Here is a 23,848-nt window from a genome sequence, read left to right on the forward strand (position 1 = left end):
AATCATCATAAACATCTACATTGTTCCTACATCTCCTTCCTTCCTCTCTAGACCTTCTAACCCGCAACGGCTCCGACTTGGATCTCTTCATCCGCACAAGACAGCAGATGTCCAACAACCAGAAGCAGATCTCCGATGCCATCGCGGCCGCCAGCATCGTGACCAACGGGACGGGCGTGGAGAGCGCGTCGCTGGGTGTGCTGGGTTTGGCCATACCTCAGCTCAATGACTTCCTGGTCAACTGTCAAAGGGAGCACCTGAGCTATGATGAAATTCTCAGGATTATACAGGTGAGCGATTATTGCGTAGGTAGACAAATTTTCCATAGCGCGCAGACCTCACAGCTAAGAGACCAGGGTTCAATTCCACCCTCGACCATCTCTGTGTGGAGTTTGCATGTTCTCCCCGTGCATGCGTGGGTTTTCTCCGGGTACTCCGGTTTTCTCCCACATTCCAAAAACATGCTAGGTTAATTAGCGACTCCAAATTGTCCATAGGTATGAATGTGAGTGTGAATGGTTGTTTGTCTATATGTGCACTGTGATTGGCTGGCAACCAGTCCAGGGTGTACTCCAGCACCCCCGCGACCTGAATGAATGAATATTAAAATGAATGCAAGAATAAGTGTTTCCATGTATTTTTTAGAACCTCAGAGACTGTGGTAAACGGGATAAGGAAATGTGTGCTATTAATCAGGAAGTCCCGGAGAAAAATGAATGGGATGAGGATGCAGGAAACCTCAGACAAAAGGAAGGAACGTGGTGATCAATAACACTGATTAATGGATTTATGTCGCAGACATTTGAGCCTTCATCAACCATGAGGCAGAACGGCTGGATGTCCTTTGAAGGCTTTGCAAGGTACAGTATCTTGTGTCAGTATCTGCACTCCAGAACGTCCTCAATGATGGACCTTCTCCATTCCCCAGGTACCTCATGGACAAAGAGAACTTTGCTTCCCGTAACGAGGAATCTCTGATGAAGCCTGAGGAGCTCCAGTATCCTCTGTCCTACTACTTCATTGAATCTTCTCACAATACCTACCTGACTGGACACCAGCTCAAAGGAGAGTCATCTGTGGAGCTTTACAGTCAGGTCAGTGGATAAACAGAAGACATCTCCCACATTGGACCCACAGTCATTATTACTGTCCTTTAAGGTCCTGCTCCAAGGATGTAGGAGTGTGGAATTGGACTGTTGGGATGGAGATGACGGCATGCCGGTCATCTATCACGGACACACCCTCACCACTAAAATACCTTTCAAGGTGAGGAAAGAAAAAGTAGCAGGTTGCTGCTACTCAACTGGTGGCAGTTTTAGTTCAGAGCTCCCCTAATAGAGGATCTTTGTAACTTTTTGCAGTAGTTAGTTACTGGTTTGTACATTTATAGTTTGTATTTTGTTAATTTGCTTATTTGTTTATTATTTTTTTCAAAAAACAAAAATACAAAAAAAAAAAATTACAATTTTTTTTTTTTTTAATGTAAAAATATATATATATTTTTTAATAATGAAAAAAAATTACAAAAAAATATAACTGGTAAGCGCCCCATGGTGCGCTACGGGAGGGGGCGCTCTTGTAGCGACCGACCACAGGGAGATCGTCCCCAAACAAACTACAGGGCGGGGACCCGCAGGGCCCCTGCTTCCGGAGACCGGGGAAGGGGTCGGGCCCGCTGAAATGACCGTGCATTTCCCTCCTCCTCAGCTAGAGGAACCCTAACCCTAATTGCGCCCCCTTCCGGTGGTCACAGGAAGTCGGAAGTGGTCCCAAACGAAAGCCTGTGCCCACTTATGGGGGGGGGGGGGGGGTTGTGTGGCCTCAGGAAAAACTCCATAGGACGTACCGTTCTCGAGTTATTCGCGGATGGTAGCAACTACCAAAACCTCCTTCACCCCTATACCTAACCCTAACCCCCTAACCCTAATTGCGCACCCTTCCGGTGGTCACAGGAAGTCCGAAGTGGTCCCAAACGAAAGCCTGTGCCCACTTATGGGGGGGGGGGTGGTTGACCTCGGGAAAAACTCCATAGGACGTACGGTTCTCGAGTTATTCGCGGATGGTAGCAGCTACCAAAACCTCCTTCACCCCTAACCCTAACCCTAATTGCGCCCCCTTCTGGTGGTCACAGGAAGTCAGACGTGGTCCCAAACGAAAGCCTGTGCCCACTTTGGGGCGGATCGGGGGGGGGATTGGCCTCGGGAAAAACTCCATAGGACGTACTGTTCTCGAGTTATTCGCAGATGGTAGCAGCTACCAAAACCTCCTTCACCCCGATACCTAACCCTCGCCCCCTAACCCTAACCTTAACCCTAATTGCGCCCCCTTCTGGTGGTCACAGGAAGTCGGAAGTGGTCCCAAACGAAAGCCCGTGCCCACTTTATGGCGGGGGGTGGGGGTGGGGGGGGTTGGCCTCGGGAAAAACTCCATAGGACGTACCGTTCTCGAGTTATTTGCGGATGATAGCAGCTACCAAAACCTCCTTCACCGGGTTAGGGTTAGGGGTGAAGCCTAACCCTAGCCCCCTAACCCTAATTGCGCCCTAAAAGTCGGAAGTGGTCCCAAACGAAAGCCCGTGCCCACTTTAGGGCGGGGCGGGGGGGGGAGGGGGTGGCCTCGGGAAAAACTCCTTAGGACGTACTGTTCTCGAGTTATTCGCGGATGATAGCAGCTACCAAAACCTCCTTCACCGGGTTAGGGTTAGGGGTGAAGCCTAACCCTAACCCCCTAACCCTAAAAGTTTGTTTCTAAAAAAAGTCATGTGATCGCAGGATGTGGTGGAAGCCATTAACCGGTCTGCGTTCGTCAACTCCGACATGCCAGTCATCCTGTCCATAGAGAACCACTGCTCCCTGCCGCAGCAACGCAACATGGCCAACATCTTTAAGGTAAGACCAGATACTAGTATTTAGTTCACACAATCTACAGGAACTTTTACTTTAGTCTCTGATGTTTTCCCTGAGAAACTTTTCTTCCCTTGACCAGATGTTGGCATTTTATTTGGCATCGGTACAGTCGCTCTAATCCTCAGGCTGTGTATTTTTTATATACTTACGAACACACACACACATGTACTAGACAGATAGTGTATATGCTGGAATGTGTACACACTTTCATGTAGTTAAGCCCCCCCAGCGATCTGTTCCTCCCCCGGGGACTGATGTGATGGACATTGGACTTTTACATGGACACTTGGGCTCACTTCAACTTGTTTATGTTCTACTTTATACAATCTTAAAATACTTTTTTTGTTACATTTTCAGGATAAAATATGATACTATTTTTACTCTACATTTTGTCACTGTCCTGAATGTCCTCTTGAATAAAGTTATTACAATTTGTATCTGCCTGTGGGATGGAAGACATAACTGTATGTATTCGCCACAGATTGAATTAATGAAACAGATTAATTAACAGATTAATCAATTAACAGATTGAAACAGAATTAATTCCTTAGAACATACACAATACCAACATATGAAAAAATTATAAATATTAATGTATTAATATATATTATATATTATGAAAAATATAAAAATATTTTTTTTTACATTTTAGAACATACACAAAACCAACATATGAATAAATTATATTAAATAATATATAATATTGGCCGCACGGTGGTCAAGTGGCTAGCATGTTTTTGGAATGTGTGAGAAAACCCACGCATGCATGGGGAGAACATGCAAACTCCACACAGAGATGGCCGAGGGTGGAATTGAACTCGGGTCCCCTAGCTGTGAGGCCTGCGCGCTAACCACTCGACCACCGTGCAGCCTCATATCAAACTACTTATTCATTCACTTTCTACATCTTATCCTCACGAGGGTCGCAGGGGTTGCTGTCTAGGGGCGAGAGGCGGGGTACACCCTGGACTGGTGGCCAGCCAATCACAGGGCACATATAGACAAACAACCATTCACACTCACATTCATACCTATGGACAATTTGGAGTCGCTAATTAACCTAGCATGTTTTTGGGAATATGGGAGGAAACACCATGCAAACTCCACACAGAGATGGCCGAGGGTGGAATTGAACTCGGGTCTCCTAGCTGTGAGGCCTGCGCGCTAACCACTTTACCACCGTGCAGCCTCATATCAAACTACTCATTCATTCACTTTCTACCTCTTATCCTCACGAGGGTCGCGGGGGTTGCTGTCTAGGGGCGAGAGGCGGTGTACACCCTGGACTGGTGGCCAGCCAATCACAGGGCACATATAGACAAACAACCATTCACACTCACGTTCATACCCATGGACAATTTGGAGTCGCTAATTAACCTAGCATGTTTTTGGAATGTGGGAGGAAACACCATGCAAACTCCACACAGAGGTGGCTGAGGGTGGAATTGAACTCGGGTCTCCTAGCTGTGAGGCCTGCGCGCTAACCACTCGACCACCGTGCAGCCTCATATCAAACTACTTATTCATTCACTTTCTACATCTTATCCTCACGAGGGTCGCGGGGGTTGCTGTCTAGGGGCAAGAGGCGGGGTACACCCTGGACTGGTGGCCAGCCAATCACAGGGCACATATAGACAAACAACCATTCACACTCACATTCATACCTATGGACAATTTGGAGTCGCTAATTAACCTAGCATGTTTTTGGGAATATGGGAGGAAACACCATGCAAACTCCACACAGAGATGGCCTAGGGCGGAATTGAACCCCGGTCTCCTAGCTGTGAGGTCTGCGCGCTAACCACTTTACCACCGTGCAACCCCCCGCCATGATGTACATTGTTGTCCCATTGACGTACTTGTTACTTACCGGTAAATCATTCCTTGTATACATACTGAAGGCTTTACGGTGACGACAGTTTGACCCTGGAACAGATGAATTAAGGCGACATGATTCAAACTTGACTGTCTCAGACGGTGTTTGGGGAACGTCTCGTGACGCGCTTCCTGTTTGAGAGCGACTTCAGCGACGACCCTCACCTGCCATCGCCATTGCAGCTACGTGGGCGGATCCTGCTGAAGAACAAGAAGCTGAAAGCCCATCAGGCACCCGTGGACATACTCAAGCAGAAGGTGGAGCCTTTATTTTAATATATATATGACTCACATATCATATTTCATTAATTTTTATGTCTTTTTTTTAGGCTCACCAGTTGGCCCACCTGCAGGCCCAGGCCAGCAACGGATCACCGGGGGGTTCCTCGCCTGGCAGCCATGCCAATGAAGAAGACGATGAGGACGAAGACGAGTACGACTATGACTACGAGTCTCTATCAGACGGTAAAAAAAAAAAAAGTTCTGCTATTCCGTCCCTCCTTCGTGTTCATGATTGTGGTTTATTCCTTCCTTTTATGAGAATAATCTGTTATGAAACTCCCTTCCTGTCCGTCCTGTTTGATTTGACCTCCACTCTAGCTGATGTCCTCAATGCCTCTACCGCCTCCTATGGGCTGGAAGGTAAAAAGCGTTCAGTGTGATTGTGTTCCCTTCTCATCCTGTTTTGCTGTGGTGGCAACAGTTCATCCATATATAGATGTTGTAGATGTTGTAGATGTTGTAGATGTTGTAGATGTTGTAGATGTTGTAGATGTTGTAGATGTTGTAGATGTTGTAGATGTTGTAGATGTTGTAGATGTTGTAGATGTTGTAGATGTTGTAGATGTTGTAGATGTTGTAGATGTTGTAGATGTTGTAGATGTTGTAGATGTTGTAGATATTGTGTCTTTGTCGTCTGCCGTTGCAGAAAGGGGATTTGGTGTGCAGATTTGTGCAACTATCATTTATTCTTGTAGTTGAAATGAATTATGATATCATCGTTACAACATAAGTATTGGATAGATATTGCCATGACTTACATCTACTTACTCATAATTTGAATAAAGTGATGGTTGTTTCCTCCCTGAGGTAGAAGCAGAACAATAATATGTATAAGCATATGTATATGTGTATATGCATATGTATATATGCGTGTGTATATGTATGTATATATGCATATGTATGTATGCGTGTGTATATGTATGTATATATGCATATGTATGTATGCGTGTGTATATGTATGTATATATGCATATGTATGTATGCGTGTGTATATGTATGTATATATGCATATGTATGTACGCATGTATATGTATGTACACATGCATATGTATGTACGCATGTATATGTATGTATGCATGTATATGTATATATGCATATGTATGCATGCGTGTGTATATGTATGTATATATGCATATGTATGTATGTATGCGTGTGTATGTATATATGCATGTATATGTATGTATATATGCATATGTATGATGTATATATGCATATGCATGTATGCGTATGTATGTATATATGCATATGCATGTATGCGTATGTACTATGTATATATGCATATGCATGTATGCGTATGTACTATGTATATAAGCATATGTATGTATGCGTATGTATGTATATATGCATATGCATGTATGCGTATGTATGTATATAAGCATATGTATGTATGCGTATGTATGTATATATGCATATGCATGTATGCGTATGTATGTATATATGCATATGCATGTATGCGTATGTATGTATATAAGCATATGTATGTATGCATATGTATGTATATATAAGCATATGTATGTATGCGTATGTATGTATATATAAGCATATGTATGTATGCGTATGTATGTATATATAAGCATATGTATGTATGCATGCATATGTATGCGTGTATATGTATGTGTATATATGCATATGTATGTATGTATGTGTATGTATATATATATGGATGTATGTGTGTATATATGTATGTATATATATATGTGTGTGTGTGTGTGTATATATATATAATATATATATATAACAACTTGGGCGCAAGTTATTATATAAAATAACATAACTCCATCTTAATGAAATATAATGCAAAGGTCATTTTATATATATAAAAGGTATAAATATATAAAGGTCATATATATATATATGTTTAAAAATAAGTTACCGCTTGTACTATTTATAAAAAAAAAAAAAAAAACTTTGCTCCACTCTCGAAGCATATATTTCATTTATTCCATACATAGTTGTTGCTGAGGATGTTTATGTCTGTACTGCTATTCCATATCTCCATATGGGTGGACCCTCCACAAACACGTGAATGACTCTAAGGATAACACTGTACTTTTGGTTTTTTTGTGTGTGTATTTTTAGACTTACTGTGTATTATATGAATACCGTCCTCTTCTTCCTCCCCTTTTTGCTCCGTTTTTGTCCGTGACCTTGCCTCGTTGGGGAAACAAAACAAAACCATCTGGTTTCTCAGGCCCTACGCTGCCCCCACACCAAACAACTGACCAGGGGAAACTACCCTGCCCCACTCCCGACGCTAAAATCACATCCTGAGCTCCCTGTCGGAAAATCCGAGACCTTTTTAATAAATCCTCGGCATAGTCTGGTCCTTATGTAGCCGTAGATGCTATATTATACTCCATAGTCTCCACTTGGCTGTGGGACACTGTTTTCTCCTCCTATCAGTCTCCTCTTTTGCACACGGAAAATGTCAAAACGTGTTATACTGTGAAGTCCCCCACTTTGCTAAAGCGCTGCCCTCAGTCTCGTCTTGAATAAAAATTGTTAAGGTGTTTAGGTACGTGGCAACTCTGATGGCCCTCAATCTCAAATTGAATAAAATATGTGGTTTAATTGTATTATTACAGTTAAATATTTTGCTATTTTTATGTGATTTATTTTAATAAACTTTCAGGGCAGGGTACTATTATACTCCACAGTGTCCACTCTGGTGGCCCTCAGTCTCAACTTGAATAAAATATGTTGCTATTATATAAATATTTTGCTATTATATTTTTATATGATTTATTTTAACATTTTTAGCAGTCATACAAGTTTAAAATTAATTTGCTATTTATATCTAAAAACAAATAAAACCCTCAGGAGAAAAGAACCTTAATAATGCATATTTAAGTGTGTGTTTTTCATACTTATTCCGCCCATAATATGCATGTATTGTCATCATGGTGTTGCTGGCTAATACTACAATCTGTGTTATCAACATGTAGTATTATTTCTTTGAACGCTTATTTCTTGTGTACAGATAATCTGTTAGAGGACAAACCGGAAGGAAAGAACTCCACCGATAAAGAGGATCAGCCGGCGGACGAAGCGCCCAAGCTGAAGATGAAGAAGTCCGACAGCAGCACTCAACAGAGCAAAGGAAAGGTTAGACGACTCGCTGTTGACCCCATGACCTCCAAACAATGACACCCAGTCACCTTGACATATAATCGGTTTTATAGGTGTTCGACATGGAGCTGGGCGAGGAGTTCTACGTTCCTCACAACAAGAAGGAGAGCCGTCAGATCGCACAGGAGCTGTCAGACCTCGTCATCTACTGTCAGGCTATTAAGTTCCCAGGTTAGCATACATATTTTTGAGTATGAACCCCCTTTTTTGCAGAATAGAAATGTCATTTATCAGCTTCAAACTGCATGGAAGAACCTGCCCCTCACTGTCATGCAAGTGTAAAAATAAGTTAAATATTAAATATGAGTTTGTGGTATACATTTAGTTTTTTCCTTCCACTGATGAAACTTTTTTGTAGATTTGCATGACATGGATAAACAAATGAATGTTGTATTTTAACGTATCTTTTAGTCTGTTTACTTGCTTTTATTCAACTCCATTTTTCTTTATTTTGAAAAGTGCTGTACAAATCAAATGTTTTTATTTTTATTTTTATTTTTATTTTTATTTTTATTTTTATTTTTATTTTTATTTTTATTTTTATTTTTATTTTTATTTTTATTTTTATTTTTATTTTTATTTTTATTTTTAATCATTATTTTTATCATTATTTTTATCATTATTTTTATCATTATTTTTATCATTATTTTTATTTTTATTTTCATTTTTAATCATTATTTTTAATCATTATTTTTATCATTTTTATTTTTATTTGTATTTTTATTTTTATTTTTATTTTTATTTTTATTTTTATTTTTATTTTTATTTTTATTTTTATTTTTATTTTTATTTTTAATCATTATTTTTATTTTTATTTTTAATCATTATTTTTATTTTTTATCATTATTTTTTATCATTATTTTTATCATTATTGTTTTTATTTTTATTTTTATCATTATTGTTTTTATTATTTTTTTTTATTATTGTATTATTATTACTAGTATTATTATTAGTAGTAGTAGTATTATTATTAGTATTAGTATTGACTGACTGGCACTAAAATTCATAATAATAATTTTTATGCTCCCAACTATAAAATTATTCCATAAAGGTGACTATTGGAGTGTTATTTAATTTCTAGACAGCTCTAATAATGGTAAAAATAACATACTTAGAAAGTCATAATAATAATTTTGTCATCTGTATATGATTACCCTGAAAACATGGCATGTACCGTCCCTTTAAGAACCAAGATGGCCTCCAAATGTTCATGACTTTACGTCATGAATGATCTGAATGAGTTGTTTTTCTTTGTGTGAACCCACACCAGGCTTGTCCACGCTGTCTCCAGGGGGCTCCGGCAGAGGGAAGGACCGTGGCAAATCCAGGAAGTCCATATTTGGCACAGCCCCCGCTCGCTGCGCCACAACGGGGGAGGTCTCGGTGCAGAACCGCCCCCCTGGGAGAGGTACGTTATTTTAACATTAAACTGTGACCTCATACTCCACTTTGAGAAACCGATTATTTCACTTCCTGTCCCAATACTTTTGTCTACATGACATTTTAAAGGTGGTGGCGAGCGTCTAAGCTGGGAGGAGCATCATCAGCAGACATCAGCGGCGGCGACGACGACGCTCACCCCGCCCACGTCCCTGAGCGCCATTATCCGCACGCCAAAGTGCTACCACATCTCGTCCGTGAACGAGAACGCGGCCAAGCGTCTTTGCCGCCGATACTCGCTGAAGCTCATTCAGCACACGGCCAACCAGCTGCTCAGGACGTACCCGGCTGCCACCCGCATCGACTCCACCAACCCCAACCCCCTCCTCTTCTGGCTGCACGGCATCCAGCTGGTGGCCCTCAACTACCAGACGGATGGTGAGGACCATGTCAACACTTCCTTCATTCTTTTTATGGTGCTGCTGCTGGAGCCTATCCCAGCTGTCTTGGGGCGACAGGCGGGGTACACCCTGGACTGGTGGCCAGCCAATCACAGGGCACATATAGACAAACAACCATTCACACTCTGTATGTATGTGTGTGTGTGTGTGTGTGTGTGTGTGTGTGTGTGTGTGTGTGTGTGTGTGTGTGTGTGTGTGTGTGTGTGTGTGTGTGCGTGCGTGCGTGCGTGCGTGCGTGCGTGCGTGCGCGCGCGCATGTACGCATGTACGCATGTACGCATGTACGCATGTACGTATGCGTATGTACGTATGCGTATGTATGTATGCGTATGTATGTATGCGTATGTATGTATGCGTATGTATGTATGCGTATGTATGTATGCGTATGTATGTATGTATGTACGTACGTATGTATGTACGTATGTACGTACGTACGTATGTACGTACGTATGTATGTACGTATGTACGTACGTACGTACGTATGTACGTATGTATGTACGTATGTATGTACGTATGTATGTACGTATGTATGTACGTATGTATGTACGTATGTATGTACGTGTGTATGTACGTATGTATGTACGTGTGCATGTACGTATGTATGTATGTGTGCATATATATGTATGTATGTATATATGTATGTATGTATGCATATATATGTATGTATGTATATATGTATGCATGTATGTATGCGTATATATGCATGTATGTATGCGTATATATGCATGTATGTATGCGTATGTATGTATGCATATATATGTATGTATGCGTATGTATGTATGTATGCGTATGTATGTATGTATGCGTATGTATGTATGTATGTATGTATGCATATGTATGTATGTATGTATGTATGCATATATATGTATGTATGTATGTATGTATGTATGTATGTATGTATGTATATGTATATATATATATATATATACATGTATGTATGCATATATATGTATGTATACATTTATACATATATGTATGCATATATATATATATATATATATATATATATATGTATATATATACATACATATATGTATAAATGTATATATACATATATATTCTAACCACTCGTCTGTCGTGCAGCCCTAGTACTACATTAGCACTTACATTATCATGATGCTTTCTTCTTTACAGATCTCTCCATGCACTTGAACGCAGCACTGTTTGAGGACAATGGCGGCTGCGGCTACGTCCTGAAGCCAGCTGTGCTGTGGGACCGCAGCTGTCCTCTCTACCAGCAGTTCTGTCCCACGGAGAGAGACGTGGACAGAGGCAGCCCGGCCGTTTATTCCCTCACTGTGAGGACAAAATCTTTATTATTATTATTATTATTATTATTATTATTATTATTATTATTATTATTATTATTATTATGATATTATTATTATTATAGCTAATGACATGTTGAATGCGTTTGTTGCCTTCATTATCAGCCTTTTTACACTCATAACATCGTCCACGTGTCCTCAGATCGTGTCGGGTCAGAACGTGTGTCCCGCTAACGGCTCGGGCAGTCCCTGCGTGGAGGTGGACGTACTGGGCACGCCCGGCGACAGCTGCCATTTCCGCACCAAGCCCATCCACCGCAACACGCTCAACCCCATGTGGAGCGAGCGCTTCCACTTCAGCGTTCACTTCGAGGACCTCTGCTTCCTTCGCTTTACCGTGGTGGAGAATAACAGCTCTCAGACGACCGCTCAGAGGACTCTGCCCCTTAGGGCCCTCAAGCCTGGTGGGAAGCACATTGACCATTGTTCTTTGTAATACATATTTAATATAAATATATATTTTCTTGCAGGTTATAGACACGTACAGTTGAGGACGCAGCATAACGAATCCATGGAAGTGTCCACCTTGTTCATCTACAGCCGAAGAGTAGAAGAAACCCCAGCAGGGGGCACCGCTACTTCATCCCAGGTTAGATTATCATTCATCTTTTTATAATCATACAGAAATTATAACTAAAATTCCTCCTATTGTCCATGTAGATGTTCAATTCCGAGGAGAAACATGCAAGCCAACATCATAAAGTAACCGTGCATGGAGCTCCTGGACCAGAACCTTTTACCGTCTTTTCCATCACTGAGCAAACCACCGTTAAACATCTACTAGATGCAGTAAGTAACCATAAATAAAATATTTGTATTTATTATAATCCATATTGACATAACTCTTGTTTACTCCTGTCAGATTGTACCATCAGAGTGCAACGACTACTTCCTGTACGAGGAGAAACTTCCCTTGGCCAAAGAGCGTGGCGACTCCAAGCACTCTTCCCAGCGCCGAACCCTCGCGGCTGAGGATGTGGTGGTTAAAGTGGTCTCGAGCTGGGACACGGAGGAAGGATACGTGGGAAAGATTGGTCTCCAATCCAGAGAAGAGGTAACGTTTCATGTGGCTGGGGTTTGGCTCCCTCTTGTGGTTTGATGTGTACATTGCCTTATATAGTGAACAATAAGTACAGTAATGCCTTGTTTAGTAAGGTTAATTTGTTACAGACATGACCGAGATTAGTGAGTTTCCACAAAATAGGATATAAAAAATGTAACTTCTGGGGCCCCTGGTGGGTGTGTGTGAGGTTTCACTTGTTTTTTTTTATTATTTTTTTTAAAAACAGAAAAAAACGACATACTAACCCCTTGCGTTTTTTGACAAAAAAAAAATTTCAACACCCGAAAATTTTGGCATTTTATGCCATTTTTGGGTTCTCCTGGGGCCCCTGGTGAGTGTGTGTGAGGTTTCCCTTGTTTTTTTTAAACCAGAAAAGTGCATTAGAAGCAAGTTGAAAAAACTGAAAAAACGACATACTAACCCCTTACGTTTTTTGTCAAAAAAAAAAATTCAACACCCGAAAATGTTGGCGTTTTATGCGCTTTTTGGGTGCCTCTCGGCACTGGTGAGTGTGTGTGAGGTTTCTGGTGTTTTTTTTTGACCAGAAAAGTGCATTTTCAGCAAGTTGAAAAAATGAAAAAAAACGACATACTAACCCCTTACGTTTTTTTTCAAAAATCAACGCCCTCAAACACTGGCGTTTTATGCGCTTTTTGGGTGCCTCTCGGCCCCCTGATGAGTGTGTGTGAGGTTCTCTTGTTTTTTTGACCAGAAAAGTGCATTTTCAGCAAGTTGAAAAAATGAAAAAAAACGACATACTAACCCCTTATGTATTTTTCAAAAATCAACGCCCTCAAACACTGGCATTTTATGCCCTTTTGGGTGCTTCTGGGTCCCCTCGTGAGTGTGTGTGAGGTTTCCCTTGTTTTTTTGACCAGAAAAGTGCATTTTCAGCAAGTTGAAAAATTGAAAAAAAACGACATACTAACCCCTTACGTTTTTTTTCAAAAATCAACGCCCTCAAACACTGGCATTTTATGCCCTTTTGGGTGCTTCTGGGTCCCCTGGTGAGTGTGTGTGAGGTTTCCCTTGTTTTTTTGACCAGAAAAGTGCATTTTCAGCAAGTTGAAAAAATGAAAAAAAACGACATACTAACCCCTTACGTTTTTTTTCAAAAATCAACGCCCTCAAACACTGGCGTTTTATGCCCTTTTGGGTGCTTCCGGGCCCCCTGGTGAGTGTGTGTGAGGTTTCCCTTGTTTTTTTGACCAGAAAAGTGCATTTTCAGCAAGTTGAAAAAATGGAAAAAAACGACATACTAACCCCTTACGTTTTTTTTCAAAAATCAACGTTCTCAAACACTGGCGTTTTATGCCATTTTTGGATGCCTCTCGACCCCCTTGTGAGTGTGTGTGAGGTTTCTGCTGTTTTTTTGACCAGAAAAGTGCATTTTTTGCAAGTGGAAAAAACCCCCCAAAAAACGACACCCCTTACGTTTTTTTTCAAAAATCAACGCCCTCAAACACTGGCGTTTTATGCCCTTTTGGGTGCTTCTGGGCCCCCTGGTGAGTGTGTGTGAGGTTTCTGGTGTTTTTTTGACCAGAAAAGTGCATTTTCAGCAAGTTGAAAAAATGAAAAAAAACGACATACTAACCCCTTACGTTTTTTTTCAAAAATCAACGCCCTCAAACACTGGCGTTTTATGCGCTTTTTGGGTGCCTCTCGGCCCCCTGATGAGTGTGTGTGAGGTTCTCTTGTTTTTTTGACCAGAAAAGTGCATTTTCAGCAAGTTGAAAAAATGAAAAAAAACGACATACTAACCCCTTACGTTTTTTTTCAAAAATCAACGCCCTCAAACACTGGCGTTTTATGCCCTTTTGGGTGCTTCTGGGCCCCCTGGTGAGTGTGTGTGAGGTTTCTGGTGTTTTTTTGACCAGAAACGTGCATTTTCAGCAAGTTGAAAAAATGAAAAAAACGACATACTAACCCCTTACGTTTTTTTTCAAAAATCAACGCCCTCAAACACTGGCGTTTTATGCGCTTTTTGGGTGCTTCTGGGTCCCCTGGTGAGTGTGTGTGAGGTTTCCCTTGTTTTTTTGACCAGAAAAGTGCATTTTCAGCAAGTTGAAAAAATGAAAAAAAACGACATACTAACCCCTTACGTTTTTTTTTTTTCAAAAATCAACGCCCTCAAACACTGGTGTTTTATGCGCTTTTTGGGTGCTTCCGGGCCCCCTGGTGAGTGTGTGTGAGGTTTCCCTTGTTTTTTTGACCAGAAAAGTGCATTTTCAGCAAGTTGAAAAAACGAAAAAAAACGACATACTAACCCCTTACGTTTTTTTTCAAAAATCAACGTTCTCAAACACTGGCGTTTTATGCCATTTTTGGATGCCTCTCGACCCCCTTGTGAGTGTGTGTGAGGTTTCCGCTGTTTTTTTGACCAGAAAAGTGCATTTTTTGCAAGTGGAAAAAAAAACCAAAAAAACGACATACTAACCCCTTACGTTTTTTTTCAAAAATCAACGCCCTCAAACACTGGCGTTTTATGCCCTTTTGGGTGCTTCTGGGTCCCCTGGTGAGTGTGTGTGAGGTTTCCCTTGTTTTTTTGACCAGAAAAGTGCATTTTCAGCAAGTTGAAAAAATGAAAAAAAACGACATACTAACCCCTTACGTTTTTTTTCAAAAATCAACGCCCTCAAACACTGGCGTTTTATGCCCTTTTGGGTGCTTCTGGGTCCCCTGGTGAGTGTGTGTGAGGTTTCCCTTGTTTTTTTTGACCAGAAAAGTGCATTTTCAGCAAGTTGAAAAAATGAAAAAAAACGACATACTAACCCCTTACGTTTTTTTTCAAAAATCAACGCCCTCAAACACTGGCGTTTTATGCCCTTTTGGGTGCTTCTGGGTCCCCTGGTGAGTGTGTGTGAGGTTTCCCTTGTTTTTTTGACCAGAAAAGTGCATTTTCAGCAAGTTGAAAAAATGAAAAAAAACGACATACTAACCCCTTATGTTTTTTTTTTTCAAAAATCAACGCCCTCAAACACTGGTGTTTTATGCGCTTTTTGGGTGCTTCCGGGCCCCCTGGTGAGTGTGTGTGAGGTTTCCCTTGTTTTTTTGACCAGAAAAGTGCATTTTCAGCAAGTTGAAAAAATGAAAAAAAAACGACATACTAACCCCTTACGTTTTTTTTCAAAAATCAACGTTCTCAAACACTGGCGTTTTATGCCATTTTTGGATGCCTCTCGACCCCCTTGTGAGTGTGTGTGAGGTTTCCGCTGTTTTTTTGACCAGAAAAGTGCATTTTTTGCAAGTGGAAAAAAAAAACAAAAAAACGACATACTAACCCCTTACGTTTTTTTTCAAAAATCAACGCCCTCAAACACTGGCGTTTTATGCCTTTTTGGGTGCTTCTGGGTCCCCTGGTGAGTGTGTGTGAGGTTTCCCTTGTTTTTTTGACCAGAAAAGTGCATTTTCAGCAAGTTGAAAAAATGAAAAAAAACGACATACTAACCCCTTACGTTTTTTTTCAAAAATCAACGCCCTCAAACACTGGCGTTTTATGCCCTTTTGGGTGCTTCTGGGTCCCCTGGTGAGTGTGTGTGAGGTTTCCCTTGTTTTTTTTGACCAGAAAAGTGCATTTTCAGCAAGTTGAAAAAATGAAAAAAAACGACATACTAACCCCTTACGTTTTTTTTTTTCAAAAATCAACGCCCTCAAACACTGGTGTTTTATGCGCTTTTTGGGTGCTTCCGGGCCCCCTGGTGAGTGTGTGTGAGGTTTCCCTTGTTTTTTTGACCAGAAAAGTGCATTTTCAGCAAGTTGAAAAAATGAAAAAAAAGACATACTAACCCCTTACGTTTTTTTTCAAAAATCAACGTTCTCAAACACTGGCGTTTTATGCCATTTTTGGATGCCTCTCGACCCCCTTGTGAGTGTGTGTGAGGTTTCCGCTGTTTTTTTGACCAGAAAAGTGCATTTTTTGCAAGTGGAAAAAAAAAACAAAAAAACGACATACTAACCCCTTACGTTTTTTTTCAAAAATCAACGCCCTCAAACACTGGCGTTTTATGCCCTTTTGGGTGCTTCTGGGTCCCCTGGTGAGTGTGTGTGAGGTTTCCCTTGTTTTTTTTTACCAGAAAAGTGCATTTTCAGCAAGTTGAAAAAATGAAAAAAAACGACATACTAACCCCTTACGTTTTTTTTTTTCAAAAATCAACGCCCTCAAACACTGGTGTTTTATGCGCTTTTTGGGTGCTTCCGGGCCCCCTGGTGAGTGTGTGTGAGGTTTCCCTTGTTTTTTTGACCAGAAAAGTGCATTTTCAGCAAGTTGAAAAAATGAAAAAAAAAGACATACTAACCCCTTACGTTTTTTTTCAAAAATCAACGTTCTCAAACACTGGCGTTTTATGCCATTTTTGGATGCCTCTCGACCCCCTTGTGAGTGTGTGTGAGGTTTCCGCTGTTTTTTTGACCAGAAAAGTGCATTTTTTGCAAGTGGAAAAAAAAAACAAAAAAACGACATACTAACCCCTTACGTTTTTTTTCAAAAATCAACGCCCTCAAACACTGGCGTTTTATGCCATTTTTGGGTGCTTCTGGGTCCCCTGGTGAGTGTGTGTGAGGTTTCCCTTGTTTTTTGACCAGAAAAGTGCATTTTCAGCAAGTTGAAAAAATGAAAAAAAAACGACATACTAACCCCTTACGTTTTTTTTCAAAAATCAACGTTCTCAAACACTGGCGTTTTATGCCATTTTTGGATGCCTCTCGACCCCCTTGTGAGTGTGTGTGAGGTTTCCGCTGTTTTTTTGACCAGAAAAGTGCATTTTTTGCAAGTGGAAAAAAAAACAAAAAAACGACATACTAACCCCTTACGTTTTTTTTCAAAAATCAACGCCCTCAAACACTGGCGTTTTATGCCCTTTTGGGTGCTTCTGGACCCCCTGGTGAGTGTGTGTGAGGTTTCTGGTGTTTTTTTGACCAGAAAAGTGCATTTTCAGCAAGTTGAAAAAATGAAAAAAAGAAAAAAAACGACATACTAACCCCTTACGTTTTTTTTCAAAAATCAACGCCCTCAAACACTGGCGTTTTATGCGCTTTTTGGGTGCCTCTCGGCCCCCTGGTGAGTGTGTGTGAGGTTTCCGCTGTGTTTTTGACCAGAAAAGTGCATTTTCGGCAAGTTGAAAAAATGAAAAAAACGACATACTAACCCCTTACGTTTTTTTTCAAAAATCAACGCCCTCAAACACTGGCGTTTTATGCGCTTTTGGGTGCTTCTGGGTCCCCTGGTGAGTGTGTGTGAGGTTTCTGGTGTTTTTTTGACCACAAAAGTGCATTTTCAGCAAGTTGAAAAAATGAAAAAAAACGACATACTAACCCCTTACGTTTTTTTTTCAAAAATCAACGCCCTCAAACACTGGCGTTTTATGCCCTTTTGGGTGCTTCCGGGCCCCCTGGTGAGTGTGTGTGAGGTTTCCCTTGTTTTTTTGACCAGAAAAGTGCATTTTTTGCAAGTGAAAAAACCCCCCAAAAAAACGACATACTAACCCCTTACGTTTTTTTTCAAAAATCAACGCCCTCAAACACTGGCGTTTTATGCCCTTTTGGGTGCTTCTGGGCCCCCTGGTGAGTGTGTGTGAGGTTTCTGGTGTTTTTTTGACCAGAAAAGTGCATTTTCAGCAAGTTGAAAAAATGAAAAAAAACGACATACTAACCCCTTACGTTTTTTTTCAAAAATCAACGCCCTCAAACACTGGCGTTTTATGCGCTTTTTGGGTGCCTCTCGGCCCCCTGGTGTGTGTGTGAGGTTCTCTTGTTTTTTTGACCAGAAAAGTGCATTTTCAGCAAGTTGAAAAAATGAAAAAAAACGACATACTAACCCCTTACGTTTTTTTTCAAAAATCAACGCCCTCAAACACTGGCGTTTTATGCCCTTTTGGGTGCTTCTGGGCCCCCTGGTGAGTGTGTGTGAGGTTTCCCTTGTTTTTTTGACCAGAAAAGTGCATTTTCAGCAAGTTGAAAAAATGAAAAAAAACGACATACTAACCCCTTACGTTTTTTTTCAAAAATCAACGCCCTCAAACACTGGCGTTTTATGCCCTTTTGGGTGCTTCTGGGCCCCCTGGTGAGTGTGTGTGAGGTTTCTGGTGTTTTTTTGACCAGAAAAGTGCATTTTCAGCAAGTTGAAAAAATGAAAAAAAACGACATACTAACCCCTTACGTTTTTTTTCAAAAATCAACGCCCTCAAACACTGGCGTTTTATGCCCTTTTGGGTGCTTCTGGGCCCCCTGGTGAGTGTGTGTGAGGTTTCCGCTGTTTTTTTGACCAGAAAAGTGCATTTTTTGCAAGTGGAAAAAACCCCCAAAAAAACGACATACTAACCCCTTACGTTTTTTTTCAAAAATCAACGCCCTCAAACACTGGCGTTTTATGCGCTTTTTGGGTGCCTCTCGGCCCCCTGGTGAGTGTGTGTGAGGTTTCCGCTGTTTTTTTGACCAGAAAAGTGCATTTTCGGCAAGTTGAAAAAATGAAAAAAACGACATACTAACCCCTTACGTTTTTTTTCAAAAATCAACGCCCTCAAACACTGGCGTTTTATGCCCTTTTGGGTGCTTCTGGGCCCCCTGGTGAGTGTGTGTGAGGTTTCCGCTGTTTTTTTGACCAGGAAAGTGCATTTTTTGCAAGTGGAAAAAAACCCCAAAAAAACGACATACTAACCCCTTACGTTTTTTTTCAAAAATCAACGCCCTCAAACACTGGCGTTTTATGCCCTTTTGGGTGCTTCTGGGTCCCCTGGTGAGTGTGTGTGAGGTTTCTGGTGTTTTTTTGACCAGAAAAGTGCATTTTCAGCAAGTTGAAAAAATGAAAAAAAACGACATACGCCTTACTTTTTTTTTAAAAATCACCGCCCTCAAGTGGCGTTAATGGGTACAAAACAGGGGCCCCAGAAGCATCTAAAAATGTTATAAAATGCCAGTGTTTGAGGGTGTTGAGCTTCTAATGCACTTTTCTGGTAAAAAAAAACAAGGGTAACCTCACACACACTCAACAGGGGACCCAGGAGCAGCCAAAAATGGCATAAAATGCCAAAATTTTCAGCTGTTGAAAATGATTTTTTACAAAAAACGTAAGGGGTTAGTATGTCGTTTTTTGTCAGTTTTTTTCAACTTGCTTCTAATGCACTTTTCTGGTCAAAAAAACAAGGAAAACATGTTACATTTCTTGTAAAAAAAAAAACAAAAAAAACAAGGGAAAACCTCACAGACACTCAAAAGCCCCCCCCCCCCCAGAAGGACCCAAAAATGGCAGAGTTTGAATTCGGTGATTTTTCACAAAAATCATGTCGTTTTTTTTTCAACTTACTTCTTATGCACTTTTCTGGTTAAAAAAAACAGGGAAAACATGTTATATTTCTCGTAAAAAAAAAAAACAAGGGAAAACCTCACAGACACTCAAAAGGGGCCCCAGAAGGATCCAAAAATGGCAGCGTTTGAATTTGGTGATTTTTGACAAAAATTTCATTTTTTTTTCAACTTCCTTCTTATGCACTTTTCTGGTCAAAAGAACAGGGAAAACATGTTACATTTCTCGTAAAAAAAAAAACAAAACAAAAAACAAGGGAAAACCTCTCGGACACTCAAAAGGGGCCCCAGAAGGATCCAAAAATGGCAGCGTTTGAATTTGGTGATTTTTGACAAAAATGTCATTTTTTTTTCAACTTCCTTCTTATGCACTTTTCTGGTCAAAAAAACAGGGAAAACATGTTACATTTCTCGTAAAAAAACAAAAAACAAAAAACAAGGGAAAACCTCTGACACTCAAAAGGGGCCCCAGAAGGATCCAAAAATGGCAGAGTTTGAATTTGGTGATTTTTTACAAAAATAATTTCATTTTTTTTTCCAACTTTTTTTCAACTTCTTATGCACTTTTTCTGGTCAAAAAAAAGATAAAGATATGATTTTTGTCAAAAATAACCGCCCTCAAACATTTTAGCATTTTATGCTATTTTTGGGTGCTTCGGGGGCCCTGTATGTATGCGTGTATGTATGTATGCATGTGTGCATGTATACTTCATCATTTTGAAACAATGAAACAGAAAAACAAATACATTTTTTTGGGGCATTTTTATTATTTTTTTACACTTATACAGTAATTACATTTACTCGGGAGGTGAATAGGATTTTCTGCCCAATTGTGAAAGGCCGTCTGTGTGCTTGCAGAATTTAAATGAGAACAACACGGTGGCGGAGGGTGAAGAGGAGGTGACAGACATCGTCGTCGTCGGAGGAGCAGCATCAGAGGAGGACATGTTCTTTGTCCAGGTCCATGAAGTGTCTCCTGAGCAGCCTCACACGGTCATCAAGGCTCCTCGCTACAGCTCAGCACAGGACATCATACAACAGGTTAGAAGACATGTTGGAATGTTCTGGAATGTTCTCAACACGCACCTCCTCCTCCTCGTCCTCCTCGTCTTGTCACCAGACTCTGGCCAAGGCCAAGTACTCCTACAGCATCCTCTCCAACCCCAACTCCAGCGACTACGTCCTGATGGAGGAAGTGACCAAGGACGTCCCCTCCAAGAAGTCATCCGCCGCCAAGCCGGTGCAGCGAGTCCTTCTGGATCAGGAGTGCGTCTACCACGCTCAGAGTCGCTGGAGGGGGGCGGGGAAGTTCATTCTCAAATTGAAGGAACAGGTAGCGTGGCTTCATTAGTACTCTTAATAACATGTAGTACTAGTACTAGTACTAACTTACTGGACTCTGGTTACACAATTTTAAATAACGGGTCAATGTCTGCGTTGCTGATGAATAAAGTTGTCTTTTTTTTTTTTTTAAGCCTGCTTTGTGTATAGTTGTTTTTTTTTTTACAGACAGGAAGTGTTTGGACCAATCAGATTTCGGCTTAATTTGATATTAAATGTCCTCACCACCTTCATACATCCTTCAATACAGCTTAGGGTTACACATAAGCTGGAGCTTATTTTATTTTATGTTTTTTAATTTTACTTGTTTTCAATTAGGGTTAGAGACGTTAGGGTCAAATATTATTTTATTTTATATTATTTATTGTAAAAAAAATTATTAATATTTTTTTCAATTTATTTTTTTATTAATTATTTTTTTGTATATAGTTTATATATTTTTTTCAAATTCCATTTTATTTTGTATACAGCTTAGGGTTACACATAAGCTGGAGCTTATTTTATTTTTTTTATGTTTTTTCATTTTACTTGTTTTCAATTAGGGTTAGAGACGTTAGGGTCAAATATTATTTTATTTTATATTGTTTATTGTTAACATTTTTTATTAATAATATATATTTTAATTTTTATTATTTTTATTAATTATTATTTTTGGTAAGCTGGAGCTTATTTTATTTTTAGTTTATGTTTTCTAATTTTACTTGTTTTCAATGAGGGTTAGAGACGTTAGGGTCAAATATTTTATTTTATATTATTATTGTTATTTTTTATTAATAATTATTTTTTTGATTTTATTATTATTTTTTTAATTCATTATTTTTTTTTGTATATTTATTTTGTTTGTATTTTTTGGTATGTATAGTTTTTTTTTCAAATTCCATTTTATTTTGTAGTACTATAATCCTATTGTGGTTTACACGGGTGGGTTTCTAATATTACATTTTCTATGCTATAGAAAAATAATCATACATAAGTTCAAGTCAAAAGTTTGTGAAGAGTTCAATTTCTCTGGAGGAAAAACCAACATATGTAAGTGTTAATTTTTTTTTTTTTTTGCATGAAATTACTAAACTCCTAAGGGTTTAGTACTACAGTGTGTTCCCAACACTTTTTATGCAGACGGAGGAGGTAGGAAGTACCTGATCCATTTCTGCAGATTGAGGTCCCTAAAACAGATCTTTTTGAAATATACATTATTTTTCAGTTTTGGGTAACATTGCCTTTTTCCCTAAATAAATAAGTGGAAAAAATTGGTGTGTTGTGTAAACATAAACGTACATACGGTAGCATGATGCTAAAGGTGTGGTCCCTTACCTGTGTTAGTAAAAGACATCATGATGCCGCTCTACCGTCATGGCTGCAGGTGGTGCGCGAGGACAAGAAGAAGATGATGTCCTTCGCCAGCGAGCTGAAGAAGCTGACCAGCCGCAGTCGCAGCCTGACGACGGGCGTGGCCGTGGTGGACGGTGCCGCCCACAGTAAGGAGGAGAGAGCTGCATGCTGCCTGGCTCTCACTGAACTGCACGAGTGAGCCCCCGGGTGTGATGTCTGTGCATGACGAGAGAGAGAGAGTGCAACGCAGGTTTGTTTTCTAATAATAATAATAATAATAATAATAACGTGCTAATGACATAACGTAGGGAAAGGAAACACACGCATGGAGTGGGCTCGGGAAATTGACACAATGCTAACAAACATAATAATAATAATAATAATAATAAACGTAATAAACATTCATTCATTTTTATTCATTTTTTAACGCTTTTTCCTCATGAGGGTCGCGGGGGACAGCTGGAGCCTCCCAGCTGTCTTCGGGCAAGAGGCGGGGTACACCCTGGACTGGTGGCCAGCCAATCACAGGGCACATATAGACAAACAACCATTCACACTCACATTCATACCTATGGACAATTTGGAGTCGCTAATTAACCTAGCATGTTTTTGGAATGTGGGAGGAAACCGGAGTACCCGGAGAAAACTGGGGAGAACATGCAAACTCCACAGAGATGTGGAATCAAACTCGGGTCGCCTAACTGCGTGGCCACGCGCTAACCACTCGTCCACCATGCAGCCCCAGATAAAACCATTAATTCCTTTTCTACCGCTTAACCTCACGAGGGTCGGGGGTGCTGGAGCCTATCCCAGCTGTCTTCAGGCGAGAGTCAGGGTACACCCTGGACTGGTGGCCAACCAATCACAGGGCACATATAGACAAACAACCATTCACACTCACATTCATACCTATGGACAATTTGGAGTCGCTAATTAACCTAGCATGTTTTTGGAATGTGGGAGGAAACCGGAGTACCCGGAGAAAACTGGGGAGAACATGCAAACTCCACAGAGATGTGGAATCAAACTCGGGTCGCCTAGCTGCGTGGTCACGCGCTAACCACTTTCCACCGTGCAGCCCCAGATCAAACTTTTCATTCATTTTCTACTGTTTATCTTCACGACGGTCGCGGGGGGGGGGTGCTGGAGCCTATCCAAGCTGTCTTCGGGCGAGAGGCAGGGTACATCCTGGACTGGTGGCCAGCCAATCACAGGGCACATATAGACAAACAACCATTCACACTCACATTCATACCTATGGACAGTTTGGAGTCGCTAATTAACCTAGCATGTTTTGGAAACCGGATGCAAACTCCACACAGAGGGTGGAATTGAACTCCGGTCTCCTAGCTGTGAGGCCTGCGCGCTAACCACTCGACCGCCGTGCCGAATTAATAAATTTATTATGAATTAATAAAAGTATTCAGATGTTTTATGTAATGTGTCTTAAGGCTG

General features: G+C 40.5%; 1 protein-coding gene across 1 annotated transcript in view; it reads left to right on the plus strand.

The window, feature by feature from the left end:
• The window catches only part of plce1 (phospholipase C, epsilon 1), a 90,085-nt gene that overhangs the window by 65,098 nt on the left and 1,139 nt on the right, over positions 1 to 23,848 (plus strand). Inside the window, exons 25-44 of the mRNA XM_078788841.1 lie at positions 52 to 290; positions 799 to 860; positions 929 to 1,094; positions 1,159 to 1,266; positions 2,772 to 2,888; positions 4,881 to 5,039; positions 5,111 to 5,246; positions 5,382 to 5,423; positions 8,044 to 8,168; positions 8,246 to 8,363; positions 9,463 to 9,600; positions 9,702 to 10,010; positions 11,168 to 11,331; positions 11,504 to 11,765; positions 11,832 to 11,950; positions 12,022 to 12,150; positions 12,224 to 12,415; positions 20,579 to 20,761; positions 20,841 to 21,053; positions 22,425 to 22,643. Of these exons, the coding sequence (XP_078644967.1) occupies positions 52 to 290; positions 799 to 860; positions 929 to 1,094; positions 1,159 to 1,266; positions 2,772 to 2,888; positions 4,881 to 5,039; positions 5,111 to 5,246; positions 5,382 to 5,423; positions 8,044 to 8,168; positions 8,246 to 8,363; positions 9,463 to 9,600; positions 9,702 to 10,010; positions 11,168 to 11,331; positions 11,504 to 11,765; positions 11,832 to 11,950; positions 12,022 to 12,150; positions 12,224 to 12,415; positions 20,579 to 20,761; positions 20,841 to 21,053; positions 22,425 to 22,592 (3,149 nt within the window). The 3' untranslated portion in view covers positions 22,593 to 22,643. The remainder of the gene's footprint in view (positions 1 to 51; positions 291 to 798; positions 861 to 928; positions 1,095 to 1,158; positions 1,267 to 2,771; positions 2,889 to 4,880; positions 5,040 to 5,110; positions 5,247 to 5,381; positions 5,424 to 8,043; positions 8,169 to 8,245; positions 8,364 to 9,462; positions 9,601 to 9,701; positions 10,011 to 11,167; positions 11,332 to 11,503; positions 11,766 to 11,831; positions 11,951 to 12,021; positions 12,151 to 12,223; positions 12,416 to 20,578; positions 20,762 to 20,840; positions 21,054 to 22,424; positions 22,644 to 23,848) is intronic.

Source organism: Doryrhamphus excisus, unplaced genomic scaffold, assembly GCF_037039965.1.
Source record: "Doryrhamphus excisus strain RoL-2023G ecotype Guam unplaced genomic scaffold, RoL_Dexc_Guam_v1.1 HiC_scaffold_24, whole genome shotgun sequence".
NCBI lineage: Eukaryota > Metazoa > Chordata > Actinopteri > Syngnathiformes > Syngnathidae > Doryrhamphus > Doryrhamphus excisus.